The sequence below is a fragment of the Littorina saxatilis genome, linkage group LG11 (assembly GCF_037325665.1).
Source record: "Littorina saxatilis isolate snail1 linkage group LG11, US_GU_Lsax_2.0, whole genome shotgun sequence".
Taxonomy (NCBI): domain Eukaryota; kingdom Metazoa; phylum Mollusca; class Gastropoda; order Littorinimorpha; family Littorinidae; genus Littorina; species Littorina saxatilis.
In genome coordinates this window covers 4,812,413-4,834,912 of record NC_090255.1, presented here as the reverse complement: position 1 = coordinate 4,834,912, position 22,500 = coordinate 4,812,413, and the positions used below count along the sequence as shown (strand labels likewise).

The window sequence follows — 22,500 nt, the reverse complement described above, 5'->3', positions numbered from 1 at the left end:
ATACAGTAAGATGAAGACAAGGATTTTGGGTTGTACGATCATACCGGTCTATTTCACAATTGATTTTCTCTTTGTCTAAACGCGTAGAACACATAATTTGACAATGCAATCAGTCGTAATTTGTTGTCAGTCTGTAAAATACACAACGATGAGTTGGAGAACTGGTCAAGGTCAAAACAAGCACCAATGTACTTTTGACGGATTGCATTGTAAGCTGGGCATTTAAACAGGAAGTGGTTTTCATTTTCTTCAGTTGATTTACAAAATGTACAATTTCTGGATTCAGCGCACTCGGGATTATAGCGCAGTTTATTTACCTTCAATGGTGTAATGCCCAGTCTGAACTTTGTGTACATTTTGCGTATGTACTGGTTTTCAATGACACCCAGATACTTTTCTTTTTCAAGTTCTCCTTTAAACATCCTGTATACATCAAATCTCACACTTGTATCAAGTTTACAGTGCCAGTTTTGCTCAAAGCAGTCTTGCAGACGTTGCTGAAATGTTCTAATAAACGCACATTCCCTACCTACAGACCCGTTCAACCACACATCTCCAAATCCATTCATGCAAAGGAGGCATTTAACTTGTGAGACCCAATTCTGTTTTCCCCTTTCAACTGCGTTTTTTAACATGATGTATGACATCTTTGCATATCTCGAATCCGGCATACAGTTAAGTCTCAACCAGTACTTTACGCTTCGGATATTTGCTAGGATTGACAAAGTGCATCTTCCAAGTTCCCCATACACCATCTGGTTTGGACTGTTTGACGAGATCCCGAGTAATCTTTTACAGGCATACATGTGAACCTTTTCAATCTGTGAACAGTCAAAACATCCCCATAGTTCTGAGCCATAGAGCAAGATGGGAGCAATTTGCGCATCAAATAATTTGAAAAATATGTCCATGTCGTGGCATCCTATATTCCATAAGACTTTAAAAATTTCAATGACACCTTGTTTGGCTCTGGTGATTGCGTCATTGAAAGAGAGATTCAAACGGGCTTGGGTTGTGAATGTCAGACCGAGATACTTGTAAGAGCTAGCACTTGATACTTGCGCGTTTCCGTAGAACCATTTCTCACTTTTGGCTAAATGACCACCGTTTCGAAAAACAACGACATTGGTTTTATTCATGTTTAGCCTTAACCCAAGACGCTTTGAAACGTTATGTAAGATGTTCAGTTGGTTTTGCAAACCCACTATGGACGATGATAGCAGTGCAATGTCGTCAGCGAACATCAAAAGAAACAGTTCGATCTCGCCGGGAAGCATTTGAATTCCGTGTCTGCCCTTACATATTATTTCCGAGGCAAGTTCGTTTATAAGAAACGAAAAAAGCGTTGGGCTCGCTAGACAGCCCTGCTTCAGGCCTTGTAGGCATTCAAAATAATCAGTATTGCCAGAGTTACATCGGACGCAAGAGAGAACAGATGAGTACATTGACCTAAGCATGTTAAACATTCTTCCTTTTACACCAATCTTTAATAAAACATTCCACAAAACATCCCTTTTAACGGTGTCAAACGCCTTTTGAAAGTCCACAAAAGCAACATATAACTTCTTTTTTAGTTGAAGCTGCTTGGTAACTGCTGCATAAAGAGTGAACATGTGGTCAATTGTGGAGTAACTTTTTCTAAAACCCGCCTGTGACTCAGAGAGAATGTTGTTTTCCTCAGCCCACGCTGTCAAACGGGCATTCATAATACTGGTATACAACTTGCTCACACAACTTAACAAAGAGACGCCTCTATAATTGTCAGGGTTCTCATCATCACCTTTCTTAAATATTGGTTGAATGATAGCCTTTGCCCAATCTGAAGGGTAGTCACCAGTCCTAAAAAGGTCGTTAAACAACGTCAAAAGATAGGGGACGATTGTGTCACCTGTGGTTTTTAAGAGATCATTTAAAACGCCATCTGGTCCCGCTGCTTTCCCTTTTTTTAAGCCACTTAAAGCAGTCCTCACTTCTTCTTCGGTAATATCACTGTTGAGAATGTCGCAGTCAAGTTCGTTTTCTTCTTCAGTGTCAGTATGGTCATGTTCTTGAACATGCCTTCTATCATCATCCTCGTTAAGTACTTTCTTAAAATGATCATACCATGCCTGATTGTCAATAGTTCCTGCGGGTTTACGTTTCCTCCTGAATTTCTTTATCTCCTTCCAAAATGCATGAGAGTCAGAAATATTCAACAGCAGGCTATTCACTCTATTTTGTTTATGACTGTCTTTTTTCTGTTTGAGCACTTTGGAGTATGACTTTCTCTCCGTTAGGTATAACATCTTTAACCTGTCTTTCTCTTGTCCTGTCTTTTCCTTTTTGTACATCCGAAATGCCTTGCGTGTTTGTCTTTTTAATTTTCGGCATTCAGAATCGAACCACTTGTTGTTTTCGGAGATTAAAGGTGAGTCATTTTTAAACACCCTTTCCATTGGTTTAGCAGCGTCTTTCAAAGCACACGTAAACAACTCCACTGACCCCTCTGCGTCCTCTTTGATCATAGCTGTAGCAGCTGCCAGTTTGTTTACAAAGCTTTCAGACTGGATCAAAGTTTTGACCTCTTGCTCTTTTTCTCTGTCCCATATGAGTCTTTTTGTAGGTGGCTGTGTTGCTTCACTGATGGGAGGACGGACATGGGCACAATCGACGCTAAACGTAAACCAGAGGGGCATATGCGATGACTCAACTCTCTCATCTACGGCTAGACGTTTAGAACGTGACGATAATTCATCAGAGACAACAAAGTAATCAATGACGCTATTTCCATGTACAGAAACATATGTAAAGTGTTCTGATAAATCAGGAGTGCAGTTACCGTTTAAAATATGCATACTAAAAGATGTACAAAGGGAAAGTAGCTCCCAACCAAATTGGTTAGCCACCTTGTCCTCTGATGACCTGGTGCAAACGTAGGGATCACATCGCTTATCGGCGCTATCCATTTCATCGACAGGGCACACGTTAGATTGATACTGGCCTGTTCTTGCGTTTAAGTCTCCACAAAGAATGACCTGCAAATCTCCATGTTTTTCAAACATGTCAAGGAGACAACACTCTAACTCATCGATATGGCATTTAGTCTGTTTCGTGTTATAATATGGCGACGTGGTTGGAGGGACATAGGCTGCCATGAAAATAATGTCTCCCTCTGTATTAAGCAATGTTTTGGAAAGTTTTAAGCATAAGATATGATCATATTCAGTCTCAACATGATAGACTAACTTACTTATATCTTTCTTTACGAGAACAACGACGCCCCCTGACCTCCTACCATGACTCGTTAGCTTCCTAGCCGATTTCTGGAAGATTTGAAAATCACCAAAGTGCCGTGATAGGTCGAATGCTTTATCCAAAAATGTCTCTACAAGACAGACAATATCGAACTTCAGGATATAGCCCAGAAAATCAGGATCAGGTAGCTTAGAAGCCAAGCCATCGACGTTCCAAGTGAGAAATTCTAACGTGCCCTTACCACCTTCTACTGCCGATGTGACGTGCCCGTGTCGTCAGTCACTGATTCAGGTACACATCCAGTGATAATTTTGCTCATAAGGGTACATTTATTATAGCCAAGTCTTTCCTTCAGAGGGAGAATGCCTAAGTTTATATAGTCTGAGAGAGAGAGAGAGAGAGAGAGAGAGAGAGAGAGAGAGAGAGAGAGAGAGAGAGAGAGAGAGAGAGAGAGAGAGAGAGAGAGAGAGAGAGAGATGGCCATTATGCTACGGAAGCTAGGCTCAGATGCCCGCAATTTCTTCTGTTTTGATTCTACTCGTTGTATTGTCATGTGTGCACATTTGCTGGTCTGTCTGTATTTGTACGTATGTGTGTATGTGTGTTTGTAACAGTGTAAGCAGGCCTGCAATCTCTCTTGTGTAAGTTATGCAGGCATGTGAATTGAAAAAAGTAAAAAAAGACTGAAAATTTGTAAGTAATATCAAAGTCGACGGCATGAAGCGCCTAGCCTTACTAGGGGGGTCCGGAATTTTTTCCTCCAAAGAACCCAAATGGTGCAATTTGGTGTCATCTGAGCTCCACGTTTGCCATTAAATCGAAAATTTTTAATTAAATTTTGATTTAATATAATATACTTACCCAATTCTTATGAATGCATTGACTTTAGTCCCACATGCTAGATGTCGAAAAACCTCTCAAATTACCTGCCCTTAGTAGGGTGGTAACCAAGCTAAAAGCGACGCCATAGCCGTTGCTATGGCCTGACCTTGCTCGGTTACCCATAACACCCTGCGCACCACGTGAGCGCCAGCATCCGTAATAATCATTCGAGACTATTAGTCAAACAAACCCCCAAGGACATAATCCAGCGGGGACGGATGGGAGGGTATTAACTATAAGAATTGGGTAAGTATATTATATTAAATCAAAATTTAATTAAAAATTTTCGATTTAATCACATATTCTTACTCCAATTCTTATGAATGCAGATTCCTCCTAAAGGTGGAGGGAACCTACTTATGTCCTTGTAAGAACCTGCCCTGCAGCCACTAAAACCAGCAATGAACTGGAGCCGTCTAGCCGCGTGCAGGAGAAATCCCAAAGATAGAAACCGATGAACACATCATCTGACCTCCAGTAAGCCGTTTGCAAAGCTTCGCCTAGGCGACCAGAACGCAACACGGCAATAAATGTAGCAGAGCCCCTAGAGAGAGACAAATAAAAGATGTCTCTTTCGCTCCATTGTAAAGACATAAGAACCTGAGCTAAAGCTCGTGGTTCCCAAAAGACAGTAACGTCAAAAAAGGGATTAAAAAAGTCTAACCAGACAGTTAGAAAATCCGAATCTCCCGGAGCGAAAATCCTCCCAAGAGGAGGGAATCAAACACCAGAGGATATTGACCAGGTTTCTGAAACCCCAAAACCTGGCCAAAAACCGTGAACAAACGGCACCAAAAGCCCTAAGGCTACATCCTCTGGCAAACCCCCAAAACGCATGCGCCTCACTGCCCTATAGGGCTGAGGCCCAGAGTAAGTAGAACAAAGTCCCACGCGCTAACCAAGGGGGAGCCTCTAAACCTCATAAAACAAGGTCCTTGATCATGCCCACAAGAGGGCCATGAGCCACAGAAGAGAGGCCTATTTGTTTCAAAACAGCTGAGATAGCCGAGACGCCGGAACCTCAAAGAAGAGGCCCAGCTGCCCAAAGCCAAAACTGAAACAGAGGTGAAAAACCACCTGGCTTGAGAGAGGGGCGCTAAGGAGTTGCACCCCCGCTCTAAATCCCCAATTGGCCAAAGAGGCCAAACAAGGAGCATACACAGATAAAGTGGAGGAAATATATGCTTCGTGCCCAAAGAACAGAGTAAGAACCCATGATCTAAAACACAAACAGCACGCCTCCAGACCCGTAATCAGATGGGCCAACCCCTGAGCAAGCCCTGAGAGGACCTGCTGAGCGAGTCGGCCAGATCACAGAGCTGGCCGGGGAGAAATTCCCCTGAGAAAATGATTTAGTGTGAAAACCCAATCAGAATCCCTTATACTCTGTCTGACAGGGAGTGAGAACTTGCTCACCCCAGCTAGTTCACATAAGAAGCAACAGACGAATTGCCCGAATGCAACAGGACATGCCTGTAAATAGCCAAAAAGGAAAGGCTAGCAGACTAAGAGCTACTGCTCCTAACCTCAGGCAAAAGAGAAGCCCAAGGATTCACGTCTACATCACAGCCTCAAGACTGCAATCACCATTGCAGGCCCCATCTAGACGAAAACGCATCCAAAAAGCGGTCTAAGTCCAGGGGGAAACAAAGCTAGGGAAAAAAGTCCCCTGAGCGATCCAAAAGGATTCCAGCCACCTTCCCGCGTGGAGGAACCCACTCTGGAGGCGGACCCTCATGTCCCAGACCTGTGAGGCCGAACCCCCCAAAAAACTTGAGGAAAGACTAGAGGGCCAGCAAAGCTATCGATACCGTCCGACCAAAGATCGGGTCTAAAGACCCCGCAGAGGCCTGCTCTCGTGCCAGTCTGGCAGTGAAAAGCGCTAAAAGCCTCCCTATTCTCTCTTGTGTGAAGAATAAACCTTCCAAGAGACAAAGTCGAACAGCATGCCCAGGTAAAAAACCTGGGATAAGGACAGCTCGGAATTTTGCCTGGTTACTGAGAGCACCAGGCAAAAAGCCTGGTTCAACACCAAAAGGAAGTGCAGCTGACAAGCTGATTGACCTTGAAAAAGCTCAACCAGCCCCCGAGAAAGTCCAGAGACCAACACCCCCAGAAACCGAGCCCTTTCCTGTGTGCAGAAACGCAGAAGGAAAGCTCATGTGAGAGCACCGAGGAAAATCTCAGCCAAAGCTGAAAGCTCTAGCCCATGCCGACCCACCTCCCGCAGAGAGGGAGGCGACACTGAACCAAAACACCCCTTTGCAACCGGGAGCGCATAAATGCGCTGCCAGAGGTCCACGAAGGAAGGGAAAGATTCCAGCTATTGAGTAGGTCTTAACAACCCCCGAAAAAGCCTGACCCTTGCTTCCTCCAACCAGCATGAAATCAAACCCCTTGTAGAGGAAGGAGATCACACCAAGCAAAAACAGTGTGGGCCTAAAACGTCACCGAGAAACTCCTCCGCTCAGTGACTACCCTAGCCCAAGCTGCCAGCAGCCTGGCTAAAGCCTTAACCAAGGCATCCTCCCTAACCCAAAAGAGCGTTCAGGGAGGAAAAGATTGCCTATAAGAAAGCACAGAAGAGAGTCTCAGCCAAAGCAGAAAACTCCAAACCATGCCATCCTAGCTCCTCCAGAGAGGAGAGGGAGGAGTAACATCATGAAAACTCCATGTTCCCTGTGGTCTGTAAACGAAGCCAGAAACTAGCCCCTGGCAATAAAAAGTGCAGATCAGACCCTGAGCCTGAAAATTCCCTGCTATCTTCTTCCGCACTAAAAGTGAGGACGAAGCAGCCTGAAACCCCGAAGCCAGCAGTCCCCTGCGTATAAAGCAGCGGGAAAGGTGTAGGCTGAAGACCACTATCCTAAGGTGCGGAACAAGCCAAAAGTGTGGCATGAGGTAGGCAATCACCGGAGACTCAGCAAATGAAACAAATTGCGAGAAAGCCTGTGAAAACCCAAAGCCATCCCGGAAGAGGAAGGAAGAGAGACACCCCCAACCTATCCGGGACAAAGTAAACTGCAAAGGCAGCCGCTCTATGTATGGGAAGCCTACAACCAGTAGGCAACCCTATACACTACCCCTCCTCCAACAAGGAGTCCGAACCTAACCACCAGTTGTGTAAAACACAAAAGGAGGGGAGACCGGGGAGGTCGCGCACTAAATACTCCTGCCGATAACACCGCCAAGAGTGTGGATGAAAAGCGTGCTCAGTCTCTGACTGCCAACCCAACACCGCCCACCTGAACAAGAGGTGGGGGGAAGAGGGGTTGGTAACTGGCACAGATCTCTGCCGAGAAGGAGATAGAGTGGAGAAACAAGACAAAGCCGGGCCCGGCGCATCTTACCCCACCCGCTGTGCGAGAGAAGCAACCCAGTGCTAAGAACCAGACTACCTGGTTTGAACCACAACTCACCCCAAGTGGGGAGGGGGGTGGTCCAGCACAGCCGCAACCCCTAGAGGGGGTAAGGACTGAAACAGAGAAACGGCCGTAAACGGCCGATCCTCGCTCGTCCACCTGCCAAAGTCAAGTAGCCCTATCACTCACCCACCCCTAGGAGGGGGGGGGGGGGGGGGTGACCTATGCTGGCTAAGGACAATGACCACTGGCCAGGTGATACTATAGCCGAGTCCCCGCAGACCATTGTGAATACAAAGAATGGGAGACTGGAGAGAAAGAGTATATTCTGTCTCCGCCTGTCCCAGGTAGACAGCCGGCACAGCCCGTGCAGAGAACAAAACGGAGCAAAGCTCATTGTTCCCTGACCACTGTGCGAGACACCCTGCCGAGAACAAAAGAGAGTCAAGCTCATTGTTCCGCGACCGCTACCCGCGACGAGCGCGGGCAGCTAACACAGCCACCTGTCCCAAATGGAGCAGAGAAGGAGTATGTAACGTAGCCTGGAAAGCCGTACATAGCACCCCCGCTGTGTAGAAAGGCCTCGATAGATGAGGAGAACGATTGTCAGGCCAGGCCATAGAGGCACAGACTGTGAAGACAGTCTAACAGCGCCCACCCCGTCCAACCCAGAGGGAGGGAAAGGGTGGACCCGCGACAAACGCGGGCAGCTAACACAGCCACCTGTCCCAAAAGGAGCAGAGAAGGAGTATGTAACGTAGCCTGGAAAGCCGTACATAGCACCCCCGCTGTGTAGAAAGGCCTGAGCCACCCCATGCCCCAGATGGGGAGGGGGGTGGCTCGTCACAGCAGTAAGAGCGACGGAGAGAGACGAACCGAGCAACGGCCGACCCCCCTCCGTCCACCTGCTGTAGTCCTATAGCCCACCGCCCGCCCACCCCGATAGGGGAGGCGAACGATTGTCGGGCCAGGACAATAGAGGTACAGACTGTGAAGACAGTCCAACAGCGCCCACCCCGTCCAACCCAGAGGGAGGGAAAGGGTGGAACGCTACTCCAGCCCCCACCCGATCCTGCCCGGTGGGCGGGAAAGAGTGAGCCACTGATACCCCCCCCCCCCCCCCCCCCCCCCCCCACCCTGCCCCAAACGGAGCAGAGAAGGGGTATGTAACGTCGCCTGGAAAGCCGCCACCCGAACGCGCCCGGGGGGCGGGAAAGGGTGGGAAGCTAACACGGCCCCCTGCCCGCAAAGGGCAGAGTGGGACAAGCCCTGGCCGTGACTTACCGTGCCCCCCCACTCCCCCTTCCTCACGGTAAGGGGGCTGCATGACCGACCCAGCAGTGCTGTTTTAAAGCAAGCCGAGCGGCCAAAGCAGGCGGGGAGCTGGCCCCCTCTCCTAAAGGAGAGAGTGCTCGCGAACAACCCAGTCTACCAGTGGCAGAAAGGACTGAACCGAACTGGCCGTTTGCACCAGGCGACGGTGCGACGCAGGAGCGCCCCCCCTATCCCCCCCCATTGGCGGGCGGCTGCGTAACACACTGTGAAGTACCGGCGGTAATCAGAGTGGTTAAACGCAGGCAGGGAGCAGGCCCCCCCTCCGAAAGGAAGGGGTGCTCGAGAACAGCCCAGAGCCACCAGAGGCAAAAAACGGGCTGAACCGAACAGGCCATTTGCACTTGACCACAGTGCGAAGCTGACGAACGGGAGGGCGGGAACCGCCGATCGCGCCTGAAACAGCTGAAAACACAGACCAAAACATCGTTAAGTCCCCCCAAAAGGAGGACATTGACTGATTCCTCTTACTCAGAGAAAGGGGAAAGAATAGCCACACGGCCACCCCCCCCCCCCCATCAGTCGCACCGACGACGATCCAACAAAAAGTCTATAAGGAGCCTAAAGGCTGATTAACCCCAACAGGGGAAGCGAGCTGTGAAAGAACTGAACCCACCCTCGGAGGGATAGGAACATAAAAAGAAGTGCTGTTTGACGGATCTACGACCCGCATAATAGGCAAATCAAAGTTCTTAGGCTACTCTTAGGTATAGTTTTCTAAACCAGGCTAAGAGCCTTGTCACCTTCCAGTCTCGCGCCAAGTTTAGCTTTGTTGTCGGCCATTTTAAGACCGGCGAAAAACAGTCACCCAGAACAAAAAACTTCTGCGTGCGTGTTCAACACAAAGCTATCAACATTTATACCAAACATACACAGGAAAGATCTCACCAAAAGGTAGACGGACAGGTAGACCCCCAAGAACCGGCTAGTCTCAAGGACGAGCAGGCATGTGAAGGCCAAAAGTGAGAGCGAAATTCGGACACGTCCACCGTGTGTTGTCGAAAGTCGAGAATGATTATTACGGATGCTGGCGCTCACGTGGTGCGCAGGGTGTTATGGGTAACCGAGCAAGGTCAGGCCATAGCAACGGCTATGGCGTCGCTTTTAGCTTGGTTACCACCCTACTAAGGGCAGGTAATTTGAGAGGTTTTTCGACATCTAGCATGTGGGACTAAAGTCAATGCATTCATAAGAATTGGAGTAAGAATATGTGATTAAATTCAGTTTACAGAACTATTTTTGCCTCCCCCATTTATTTTTTTGGCGGACACTTTTGTTTTTCGGCAGAACAAAACAAAAAAATCGGCAGAAATTTGCCTTTCGGCGGACAATGGTTATGGTGCATAACATTTAACCTCAAAATGGTTTTGTTCATACATCTTTGGTTTACCGACACTAACCCAAATTGCTAACCAAATCCAACGATCAGCAAATTTCAATCCTTCAGACCCACCTCCGCCTACCCATAAGCACCCTACCTCCCAATCTTTCTTGAAAGCCGAGCCAAGCGGGCCGAAGTAGTCGTCGACAAAGGGAAGCGACCCAGGCTCCTCCTCTATGTCGGCATTTTCCACTACCACGAATCCTCGGTCCTCTGCGTTGATGTCTTCATCGCCATACAGCTCCGGGCGCCACTGCACGAAGAATGCATACAGGTTGTCTGCCCTGAAACAGAGAAGAAAAAACTGTTAGCTTTTACAGGGAAAAAGACATCAAGATTACGCTTTATGGAGCCAGACTAAAAACAGAAACAACTTTCTGAGCTAAGTTCATTATTTGTATTATTGTCTGCCCTGAAACAGAGAAGAAAGAATATTTTGTTAGCTTGTACAGGAAAAAGACATAAGATCCACATTATGGAGTCAATTCCAGAGACTGGAAACAGAAACACTTTCTGAGCTAAGTTCATTATCTGTACTATTGTCCGCCCTGAAACAGAGAAGGAAAACTTGTTAGGCCAAAAAAAAAAAATAGGTGTGGTTAAGGTAACATAGCCAAAAAAAATAAAGTAGGAAGGTAGGCAATCACTTTTTTTTTTTTTACTTTTTTTTCTAATGTGTACAAATTAAACCTACCTGACAGGGAAATAATTGTGCGACTCAAGCGCTTTCGCTTTCATTGCGTTTTCTGCACTCATTTTTTTTTTGTTTTTTGACAAATTTTTGTAAAAAAAAGTTATAGGGTCGGCCCCTAAAAATAGGGTAGGTCGGGTTACCGTAACCACACCTATTTTTTTTTTAGGCCTTAGCTTTTACGGGAAAGATTCCGCTCACTATCTCATTCTTTATCTTTATTTGGTGTTTAACGTCGTTTTCAACCACGAAGGTTATATCGCGACGGGGAAAGGGGGGAGATGGGATAGAGTCACTTGTCAATTGTTTCTTGTTCACAAAAGCACTAATCAAAAATTTGCTCCAGGGGCTTGCAACGTAGTACAATGTATTACCTTACTGGGAGAATGCAAGTTTCCAGTACAAAGGACTTAACATTTCTTACATACTGCTTGACTAAAATCTTTACAAAAATTGACTATATTCTATACAAGAAACACTTAACAAGGGTAAAAGGAGAAACAGAATCCGTTAGTCGCCTCTTAATACGACATGCTGGGGAGCATCGGGTAAATTCTTCCCCTTAACCCGCGGGGGGTCTGTTCAAAGATAAACAGTTTCACGTAAAATGCTGTCAAGGACAAAAACTGGATTAAATAACTATCACAAGCAAACACTTTAAACTCTTGCATGAAAATGGGCTCTAAGGTCATACCAGCAAATACCTCCTATTATAAAGTGTGTCTCAATTCTTATCCAGATGTGAATTCACTCAAAACATTAACACTAACGAGAATCAGATTTCACCCCAAAGATAGAATTCTGTAGCTGGTGAAACTATTCTTGGCAGCTGTGATTGCAGATGCATTAAAAGGATTAAATTAACATTACTTTTAGCTGAGCAAAAGTTACTACATGTAGTTAGAGAATTAACAATGGTCTACAATATGTATTACATGTAGTTGATCATTCTCACTGCCCTGACTTATTCCTATACAGTGGAACCCGCCTTTAAGACATCCCCCGCCTTTAAGACATCCCCCGCCTTTAAGACCTTGACTTTGCTGATTTTTTTTTCATAACCTCTGTAAATTGACCTCCATTTTTAAGACTCCCTTGTTTTTAAGACTCCCTTGTTTTTAAGACTCCCTTGTTTTTAAGACCTGATTTTCTAAGATTTTTGTAGGCCTTAAAAGGGGGGTTCCAGTTCTGTACTTAGCAAATCTCCCACACAAACCAATAATCCTCCGAAGAGAAAATACTAAACAGCAGCCAGACAGCTCGCTCTACGAATCTGAACTTTGCGAAATCTGAATCCCATGCAATCATTTAACAGGAAGGGAGGTTGATGCCAGATAATGGAGTGAAACTGGACCCTCGCACGTAGATAAGCGGGAAACTGTCTCGGTTTGCGCAGATATTGACAGAGATTTAGCATCGCAGCCCCCAAAAAATCAATACACTTGACGCTAGCGGCACACTCAGGGCATAATCCTACATTTATCTTTTTCGTTTATTGCCATTGATGTGTGTGGTGAGCATCTGGAAGCTACCAGGACCGAGGTGCACGAAGCGAAGCTGGGTGCCACCCATGTGGGTGGTATGCATTGCAGTCGCGCGATCGGATTGGTTGAAATTGAGATTTGTTGCGATTTCAACGAATCAGACCCCGTGGTTTGTTCCCTCCCGTTTGGGTGGCACCCACTTTCCGTTGGTGCCCCTCAGTCAAGATGCACAGTGATGCTGTTTAACAAGTGAAAATAAAATGTTACTGCAATCATATTTGGCTTTAATTATCATCAACATATAATCAAGCGGTGTGAATACTTCAATCCTTTCTACTTACTTGCATTTAGAATCAATAGAATTTGGTGTGGAGTTTGCATGAACACGCAAAAACATTTCCATTCAAGTTACATGAAAACTGTAAGCAGATTTTGCAGATGTCGGAATCAATCACTTCAAGGGAAATCAGACAAATTACAAAAATGGAGATACGTCCTCAGGGCGGTTCTGTGGAACAGATTGATGACCACAAACGAGGCTTGAATGATACTGATAATGAGTCCCACTCGGAGGTTGTCATTATTCCACAAGTAATTGCTGTTTTCCTATCACATTTTCGTACTAAATTAAACACTCTGTGACAGACATATATTGATATATATACTTGTGCATTTTGGTTGATCCTGATGCAGGAACATGTAGAAGTGTGAATGATGCCTAACATTTACACATTCAAACACCCCGGGCACGGTCACCCACATGATGTAAATGCACTGTCATCTTCAATTTTCATAACATCTTACAAACATACAAAGACACACCCACACACACAACATAATAATAATAATAATGGACATTTATTAATCGCCGTTTCTCACAAGAGCTCACGGCGATTTACATATTAATTTCTGCCGTGTGAGATGGAATTTTTTACACAATATATCACGCATTCACATCGGCCAGCAAACCTCAAGCCTATTAGGGCGAGCATTCACCTTTCACGGCCTTTATTCCAAGTCACACGGGTATTTGGTGGACATTTTTAGCTATGCCTTTTCAATTTTGCCAGGAAAGACCCTTTTGTCAATCGTGGGATCTTTAACGTGCACACCCCAATGTAGTGTACACGAAGGGACCTCGGTTTTTCGTCTCATCCGAAAGACTAGCACTTGAACCCACCACCTAGGTTAGGAAAGGGGGGAGAAAATTGCGGCCTGGCCCAGGCCTGAACACGCAACCTCTCGCTTCCGAGCGCAAGTGCGTTACCACTCGGCCACCCAGTCCCTGTCACATGCAGGCCACACACACACATGCAAACAAACACATGCACGCACATGCAGGCATGCCCACCCATGACGCTACACGCACGCACAAACACACAAACCAAGGCCCAACACCCACCCACCCCACACACACAGTGACACACACAGTGACACACACCAATTATTGTACAACAAACACTGGCCCTATTGTCTGTTCAGTAGAACTCTTGTCAAATTCTAATGTCAATCCTGAGGCTAGAAATTCAATTACTGCTGCGATCACAGACGCTTTTGTCTGCAACCCCAAAATCTGCTGCATACGTGTGCAAGCATGCACGCATAAAAAACCCAGTACCGACCACGGCCAAGTCCGCAGTAAAACTAAAACACCCAGACACATACACTGATACAGAAAGCCCTGGAAGGAATCAAAACCATACAATGTCACATATAATTTATGCAAAATCATGCAGGTTCAGAGATTTGTACTCCAGTCCGTAGGGTCAAGTTCCAGCAATAAAACTGTAGGCCAGCGATGGTTGCAGTCAGTTAAAGGCAAACCCCTTCCCTATGACTGATTTGGCTCACCATCTTAAATTTGGCTGCAGGCTTTTACAATATGGGATGATCCCTCCTTCCGGTTTGAAACATACTCAAAATCAACATATGACATTTTACACAGATCAAGATAGTAAGTGTTCCTCCGAGAACGATCGATTTTAGTTAGAATTCCTCTTATTTGTACGATTGTACGCACACAAACATGCACTTTTTTGTAGCCTCTTTGCAACTTTTACTCTCTACTCATTTTTACATTCTAACTCACACAGCTGCATGAATGTTTTTCATAGACACTCAAAAACAGACAGACCTGAGACAGACAGACGCACGCACATACATATACGCACACAAACACACTCTCTTTCTCTCTTTGTCTAGGTCTCTGTCTCAGACTCTCCTCCTCCCGCCCCCTCTCTCTCTCTCTCACACATACCCACACACACACAAACTCACTTGCTGCGAGGGACAGAGAACCAGTAGTGCGGCTTGGTGGACTGGTGGCGGTTGGACTCTCTCTCACACATACCCACACACACACACACACACACACAAACTCACTTGCTGCGAGGGCCAGAGAACCCTGAGTAGTGCGGCTTGGTGGACTGGTAGCGGTTAGACTCTCTCACACACATACCCACACACACACACACACACACAAACTCACTTGCTGCGAGGCACAGAGAACCAGTAGTGCGGCTTGGTGGACTGGTGGCGGTTGGACTCGGAGGGGGCAGAGGTCAACACGCGGCGGTCACACTCGATCTCGTCCACGTGCAGGTGAAGGTAGATGGCGGGCTGGTTGTGCACGTCCTCCAGCGGGGGGATCAGGTCTGAAAATACAAACAATAATAACAATAATAAATACATGTAACTTTTTCATAGCGTGAGTCCCAAACTTGTTCATAGCGCGAGTCCCAAACTTTTTCACAGCCCGAGTTCCAAACTTTTTCATAGCGCGAGTCCCATCTATTGGTTTTTGGTGCTTTACAATTCCGTTCTAAAACAAACGAGCAAAAATTAAACAAGCATTATAGAGAGCATACAAATAACTGAGAAAAAAACAACAACAAAAACAACAAGCAAACTGGAATTACATGTCAAGAGATAGCGACACACACACACACACGCACGCACGCACCCACCCACACCCACGCATGCACCCACCCACACTCGTTTCTGGAGTAATGTTTCCAACAAGAAATGCTTGTGTCACTTCCAGACTCCCATCCAAAATGCACAGCTTGCACAATTACCCTCCAATGCCATGGTGTATTTGACAGCTATCTACGGAAACAAGGTTGTATTCGCAAATGACAGCATGAGTGATGTCCCCCTGCCTGCAGGTATAGTAGATCATGGGGATGGGACGGGTGAAAGGGGGACAACTAAGCCATCACATCATCAACAGATACTTTGTTCATTGGACTCAATCTTATGTTGACAGGTGAAGGTCGAATGGACATCGAACACACATGATCTCTCTCTCTCTCTCCCTCTTTTTCTCTCTCGTAAACAGACAGGTGAAGGTCGAATGGACATCGAACACACATGATCTCTCTCTCTCTCCCTCTCTTTTTCTCTCGCTCTCTCTCTCTCTCTCTCTCTAACAGTTCTGAGTCTGAGTGTCTCTCGCTCTCTCTCTCTCTTTTTCTCTCTCTCTCTTTTTCTCTATCTCTCTCTTTCTTTCTCCCTCTCTCTCCCGTAAACATGCATGCATATGCAAATTATACCTCTCGAAAATGCACTCAGTGCACATGCATGCATGCACACACACACACACAACCTCACACACACGCACATACACAAACACACGTGCACCCACACACAAACCCACACACACACTGTCACACACTCACAATTACCATCTTGTCAGAAAAATGTCAAACACAACTTAATAATTCAAAAGCGTATTAAGACACAAACCATACATGCAGTCTGGCTGATTCAATAACACTCACTAAACACACAAAATGAACAAGCAGATTAGTAACTGCAGTCAAAAGGTGGTGGCGGGCCCAATGTATGTGTGAGATGCATAGCAGCGAGGTAAAAATCATTACTCAGCACCTGGTGTTTTCTCGTTATAATAGCCTAGGACTGACTCTATTCATGAGCTGGTGATCTTCACCTCTCAACACCATGGAATCTCAACTCATCAGCATGAAAAGTTTTTCTCCCTCTCCCCTGTTCTTCAGGGCTGCGACTCCCATGTACACTCGTACACACCAATGGGCATTTACTGTATGAGTATATATGTGACCCTCCACCACGAAATGAGTCGCATGTCACCTCGCACGGTTCTGCGCTAGGTTTAATATAAGTCCGGAGAGTGTATGGTAACAGTGTGAGTGGCACCTTAGTCACAGGCTTATAACTCAAACAGTTTTCGTTCTTTTCTAAAACGGTTTTCTCCACAGGATAGAGCATAAAAAACTCTTTAGGAAAATGTAAAAATATGAAAATCATGCAAAGGTGACATGCGACTCATTCCTAGTGGAGGGTCACATATATTATAGCTGTGTTTTCCACGCCATTTAGGTGAAAACATTCAACTTCTCAGCTGATGGCATTCTACTAATTTAATATACACCAGACCAGAACCCACCCCCTTCCACCTACCCCCCTTTTAAGACAATTAATTTGCCCTCATTTTTAAACTAATCCTCTGCATTAGACTTGGAATATGAGCTGCTTCATCAGGCTATTGCGGCCTTGGGGCATTTGATGAAAAATCAGAAATATCGTTGATCGACACTCGATCACCCTGTTAAAGTTTATATGTTCCTAATCTTTTTCCATCCCCAACTGTAACCATTAAGCCTGGCGACAAAAAATGCTTCCTTATTCTGTATCTGGAAGATTATGCCTTCAGACAAAGTCAATATAAGTGTGCATGTGATACCTTGAATCAAGCTTCGCTGAGATAAAAAACAAACAGTCTTGAAAAATAAAGCCTGAACGTGTGTGCATGAAGGCAATATGTGTACACACAGTTACCTGCATATATACATCTTAGTAAGCAAATACTGCATCTTGAATTTAACCTGAAGCGAATTGATGTTTTTCTGTTTAAATTTCTTCTCTGACATTTTTGTCAATTTTTCTTCCTTGTGCAATTTGAAGCACATTTTAGTATATATGTATACTGTGAGTATGTGTGCAACTTTATGAGCAATCAGTTCATCAATATATCAATTAGACAGTCAGAAAATAAATCAAGACAACCCCAAACAACCATAACATGGCACAGAATTACTGTTTGAGTCCAACAGCTGTGATCTGAATCGTTTAACCCCTGAGGCATGATCTTTCTTTCTTTATTTGGTGTTTAACGTCGTTTTCAACCACGAAGGTTATATCGCGACGGGGAAAGGGGGGAGAGGGGATAGAGCCACTTGTCAATTGTTTCTTGTTCACAAAAGCACTAATCAAAAATTTGCTCCAGGGGCTCAATGCAACGTAGCCTGAGGCATGATCTAGACCTTGATAATCTGATCAATAAAATGTGTTAAAAGCCAGCTGAACTTAACAGGGAAACACCTGTTCAGGTACATTAATGGAACCCCTTTTTAAGAACCCCGAAATTATTATCTGCCCCTTCTTAAAACCTGGATTTTTCCGATTTTCTGCTCTTAACAATATATGTAAATCTATTTTCTCCCATTTTAAGACTCCTTCCTAATTGCAGAACTCAGAAAAGATTTTATCGGATATTGGTACTATAGGTTTTCACAAAGGGGTTCCACTGTACTATTTTGCAGGACATTTAAATAATCCTTTACTTCATATTGAAAAGAAATATCCCCCTTACCACAACAAAATGTAAACTTTGTGCAGTTTTTTTGTTCTCTCCACAATCTGTTACTTTATAATAGTCTTGCTCTTATTATTTTCTCTGACTTAACAGACTGTTAATTGTGAGTCCTCACTTATATAATGACTTTTGTCTCCGTGAAGAATTGCACACTGCACAAGCACAGGCAAAACAATGAATCAGTATGATCTGAACGAATCAACCTACAGGGCATTGGCTAAACACAAACTTCAGGAATTTTACTTGTAGAAATTGCAAAATACATTGCACCAGCAATGACACTGTCAACCCGTTGGACACTGTTTCGTCTGAACTATAATCATTGTAGTCTGAATGCCTGAACTTGCGGCCAAAAGCCCAAAGGACAAGAAAAAAACAATCAAATACAATTGCCTGAACTAAGAAATACTAGACGCACCTGCATGAATCTGAACCCCCCCCCCCCCCCCCCCCCCCCTCTCTTCCTCCCCTCAACAGTCTTAAATTTGAAAGACAAAACGACACCAAAAAAAAACCAAAAACTCAACAGCAAAAATACCGCAAATGAGCCCCCCAAAATCTCACAAAACAAATAACAGTGATGTCCATATGAAATGTTGATAATGAGAAAATAAATAAGAATCAACGCACCGTGACGCGATGTGCACAAGAAACACAAGACGCCCCAACCACGACACCTAGCATCCAGAAGACAGTGACTGACAGCATGGCTATCCCATCATGCAACAGGTATAACTGACACACCAAGGAGGGGGGGGGGGGGGGGAGGAGGGAGGGTTTAAGGGCAAGGGGAAACAGTTATAACTTGATCTTATCCTGTTTGTTTTGAATTTAAGTACTCCACCTCCAATACAGTCTTCTCGAAGTCTCCCGTCAAATTCAATCTCTGCAATATGAATCCAGCCTATTACCACTGCTTGTCTACCGAATCAGACTGCTACAACTCTGCCTTGTTAACAACTCTACCAGAATCTAATACCCGCTTCCATTGTAATCCAGTTGTCTCCCGTTCTCAGTGTCTATAAGTGCCTCATGAGCTAGTACTCGGAACTCTGCCTGTGAATTTAGTCTTACATGGTACTTGCATGTCTAACATAAAATATTCTTAACTAAAATTAATTCTCATGTCTCTGGATTTTCTGTACTTTTCTTTGCATTGTAATCCAAACTTCGCTAAATCTCCCTTTGACTCTCTCTAGCTAGCTTAGGTGAATATCGGGACGTCTCATCCACTCCTGAATTTCTTCAACATAATTGGACAGTGCATTGCAATAAATTCAGTGGTCTAAGAATTTTATGTATAAATCTGCTTGCCACAGGTCTTCTCACATATTCCTTTCAAACTCTCTCGGCCTATGAATTTAACGCTCATGCATAACCAGTCATTTCTTGCCCTGAATGGGGAACATGCAGTTCCATCAGTCTTTGCCACTACAATGAATCCAGTTGTCTCTGAAGATTGTATACCACTGTCATTGTAATCTAGTCTTTTCACAGCTCCCTTCATATATATATATATATAAAACTCTCTCCCTGCCTGTGAATCCAGGCAGTCTTTCAACAAGAAATTATTTATTTAACCAAAAACCAATGTAATATTACTTAGCTTTGACTGCAATGAGTCGTGGGAACTCTGGCCATATGCATTGTAATACGTTCTTTTCAGTATCCATTCAATGACTTACTCTGTCTATGAATTCCATTTGCAGTCTTTAACAATTTATTTACTTTAACTTTGTTTGTTTGTTTGCTTAACGCCCAGCCGACCACGAAGGACCATATCAGGGCGGTGCTGCTTTGACATTTAACGTGCGCCACACACAAGACAGAAGTCGCAGCACAGGCTTCATGTCTCACCCAGTCACATTATTCTGACACCGGACCAACCAGTCCTAGCACTAACCCCATAATGCCGAACGCCAGGCGGAGCAGCCACTAGATTGCCAATTTTAAAGTCTTAGGTATGACCCGGCCGGGGTTCGAACCCACGACCTCCCGATCACGGAGCGGACGCCTTACCACTAGGCCAACTGTGCCGGTCTTTACTTTAGCTGATAGGTCCAAAGTAATGTGTACTAGCTCTCAGCCTACAATTAGTCCTGACGTAGCAAATATTTAAAGTCTGACTTTCACACACTCTGGGCCACAATTGCAGTACACGCTTCCTTTCAATGAGCTGAGCTATCCAGCTAATTATACTTACATGTTCTTTCCAATATCTAACTTCACAATCATGAGGTACCCTGCTTCACAAATCAGATCATACCTTTCCGCCAAAAATCTATTGTTTGTAGACAAACACCAAATCTCGGCAAACAATAAAAGGTACCAACGTCCTTCATACACTGTGACAGTCACCATCATGTTAACCATGAGTGCTGCCATTGTCAGCTCTGCCCACTGGCTTTCACATGGAATATTATTATATTAGGCCAAGAAAAAAATATTATTTGTTTCCGCTCCCCCGACAGACCCTAATTTTTATCCTGACCTTGGAATGTTGATGACCCTTCAAAATAATTATTAATTACAAGAGTTTGAGGACTTTACAAGAAAAGTTACTCTTCTTTCACGTCTAGGCTGGGCCACAGCCCACACAATTTCCGGCCAATAAAAAGCCACATGCGCCTCATGTGTATATTATACATGTATAAAAACAACAACTTTACAAAACAAAACAAAATTAAAAAAGTAACCAAACTACCCACCCCTTTTTTTGGGGGGGGGGGGGGGGGGGGGGAGGCCTCAAATGTTATCAGAAACAAGCACTTTATTTTGGGCGGGCCTTACCAAAGTATTTCAGCAAAGATGAGTCAACTTGTTCATGTTGATGTACTGCAGCTATCGCTTTCAGTTAATATCAGATAATGTTTAGCTCCAATTTTGACTGCTGAAGAATATTTGATTACCACAGGAATGCCATTGGTCATGCAAATAACAAATAAACGCTGTCGCTGTGCAAGTAATACTGATGCTGTAATGATAGCCATTTCTGTCACAAGGCTAACTTTATTGTAAAAAAATATCTTCTGCGCAATACATATGTTCTTCAAATTACAAATATGTTAACCTAAAATACCAGTACGCAAATGATTCAAGATAATTGCGAGCTGTGTTGAAATACAAAAGCAGCAGTTACATCTGCTGACTGTGAAAAAGTTTACAGAGAAAAAGTCCAAACCTGACTTAAGTGGAATAACGTACAGTATTTAAATATTAGCTGAGAACAGCAACTTTCAGCAATAAATATATATATACCGTACTTTCCGGGTGACAAGGCGCTTCGTTATACAAGACGCACCCCCTTCTTTTTAAAAAAAATTGTAATCCAGTCACCCATTGGACGCAGGGGGCCGATAGGGCGCACCAAAATGACCCCGTTTTTGCCATGAGAGGTGGTTCCCCTGTCATATCTGAGAGAGGAAACACTTCCTGCACCGGGGTCAGTGACCGGTCAGTGACCGAGTTTAACAGAGTGGAAATCTGTGTGTGCGGCCAGATCAAAGGGAGGGCAGTACCTAGTAGCTGAAACATGCATTATCACAAGTTGTTTGACTGGTACTCTTTGATTTTTTTCGTATTTCATACACAAGACGCAGGGGTCAAACTCGAGGAAAAAAGTCGCGCCTTATGACCCGGAAAGTACGGTACCTGTCAGGGAGCTATGAAAATTAACTCACCAGAAAAAGAACACTCAACATTAACCACTTCTGTTTAACTATTATGAAACCTGACAAATCCTAATTTAAGCTCTGGAAAGAAAACCTCCAAGACGGTTGCAACAAACCTCACAGTAATCAGTCCAATTATACCTCTTAGTATAATAACTCATTGTCTCCCAGGTACGGATATCATATATATCCGTATTCACTCAAATGGCTCTATCTGACCAGGTACGGATATATCCGCTCAGACTGTTAGCTTCAGTCGCTTCCTGTAACGTCCATCCTGAACGCCTGCATTCCAGCGTGTTGATACACAGTTACTACACAGTTAGGTACGGATAATTATCCGCTCAGACTGTTAGCTTCAGTCGCTTCCTGTAACGTCCATCTAACGCCTGCATTCCAGCGTGTTGACACACAGTTACTACACAGTTACTACAATTCTGAGTGACCTGCTGCAGCACAGCTGGTCTCGGCAAAAAAACCAAAAAACTTGGCCAACATAGGTGGGGTACAAAGTGTTAAATTACTGTCAAAGTCTGTTGATGCAATGATAGGATGCACACATGTACTGCACATACCACATACCACACTTACAATTCCTGCATCAGCACTGCTGTGGTCAAACCCTCTGGGATGGCTAAAACCACACTGATTCCGCAACTTGTGTGTAAATCAGCCCTACTGAGCTGAGTAACACACCACAATCAATAACAAAGATAAAACAGCAATTAGCCAGTGAAGCATTCTGGCCAGAGTGTTTTTATTTCATCTCCTAGCTGCTGATTCAAATCAAAGCACTGACATTTTGGACCTGATGTGTGACCAGAT

The 22,500-nt window shown here is 44.6% G+C and overlaps 1 protein-coding gene across 2 annotated transcripts in view; it reads right to left on the bottom strand.

Moving 5' to 3' along the window:
- LOC138979440 (oxidation resistance protein 1-like) overlaps nt 1-22,500 on the bottom strand; it is a 126,541-nt gene that overhangs the window by 22,182 nt on the left and 81,859 nt on the right. For both annotated transcript variants that reach the window (XM_070352159.1, XM_070352160.1), the window contains exons 9-10: nt 14,855-15,020; nt 10,289-10,475 (exon numbers count right to left, since the gene is read on the bottom strand). In XM_070352159.1, coding sequence (XP_070208260.1) covers nt 10,289-10,475; nt 14,855-15,020 — 353 coding nt within the window. The remainder of the gene's footprint in view (nt 1-10,288; nt 10,476-14,854; nt 15,021-22,500) is intronic.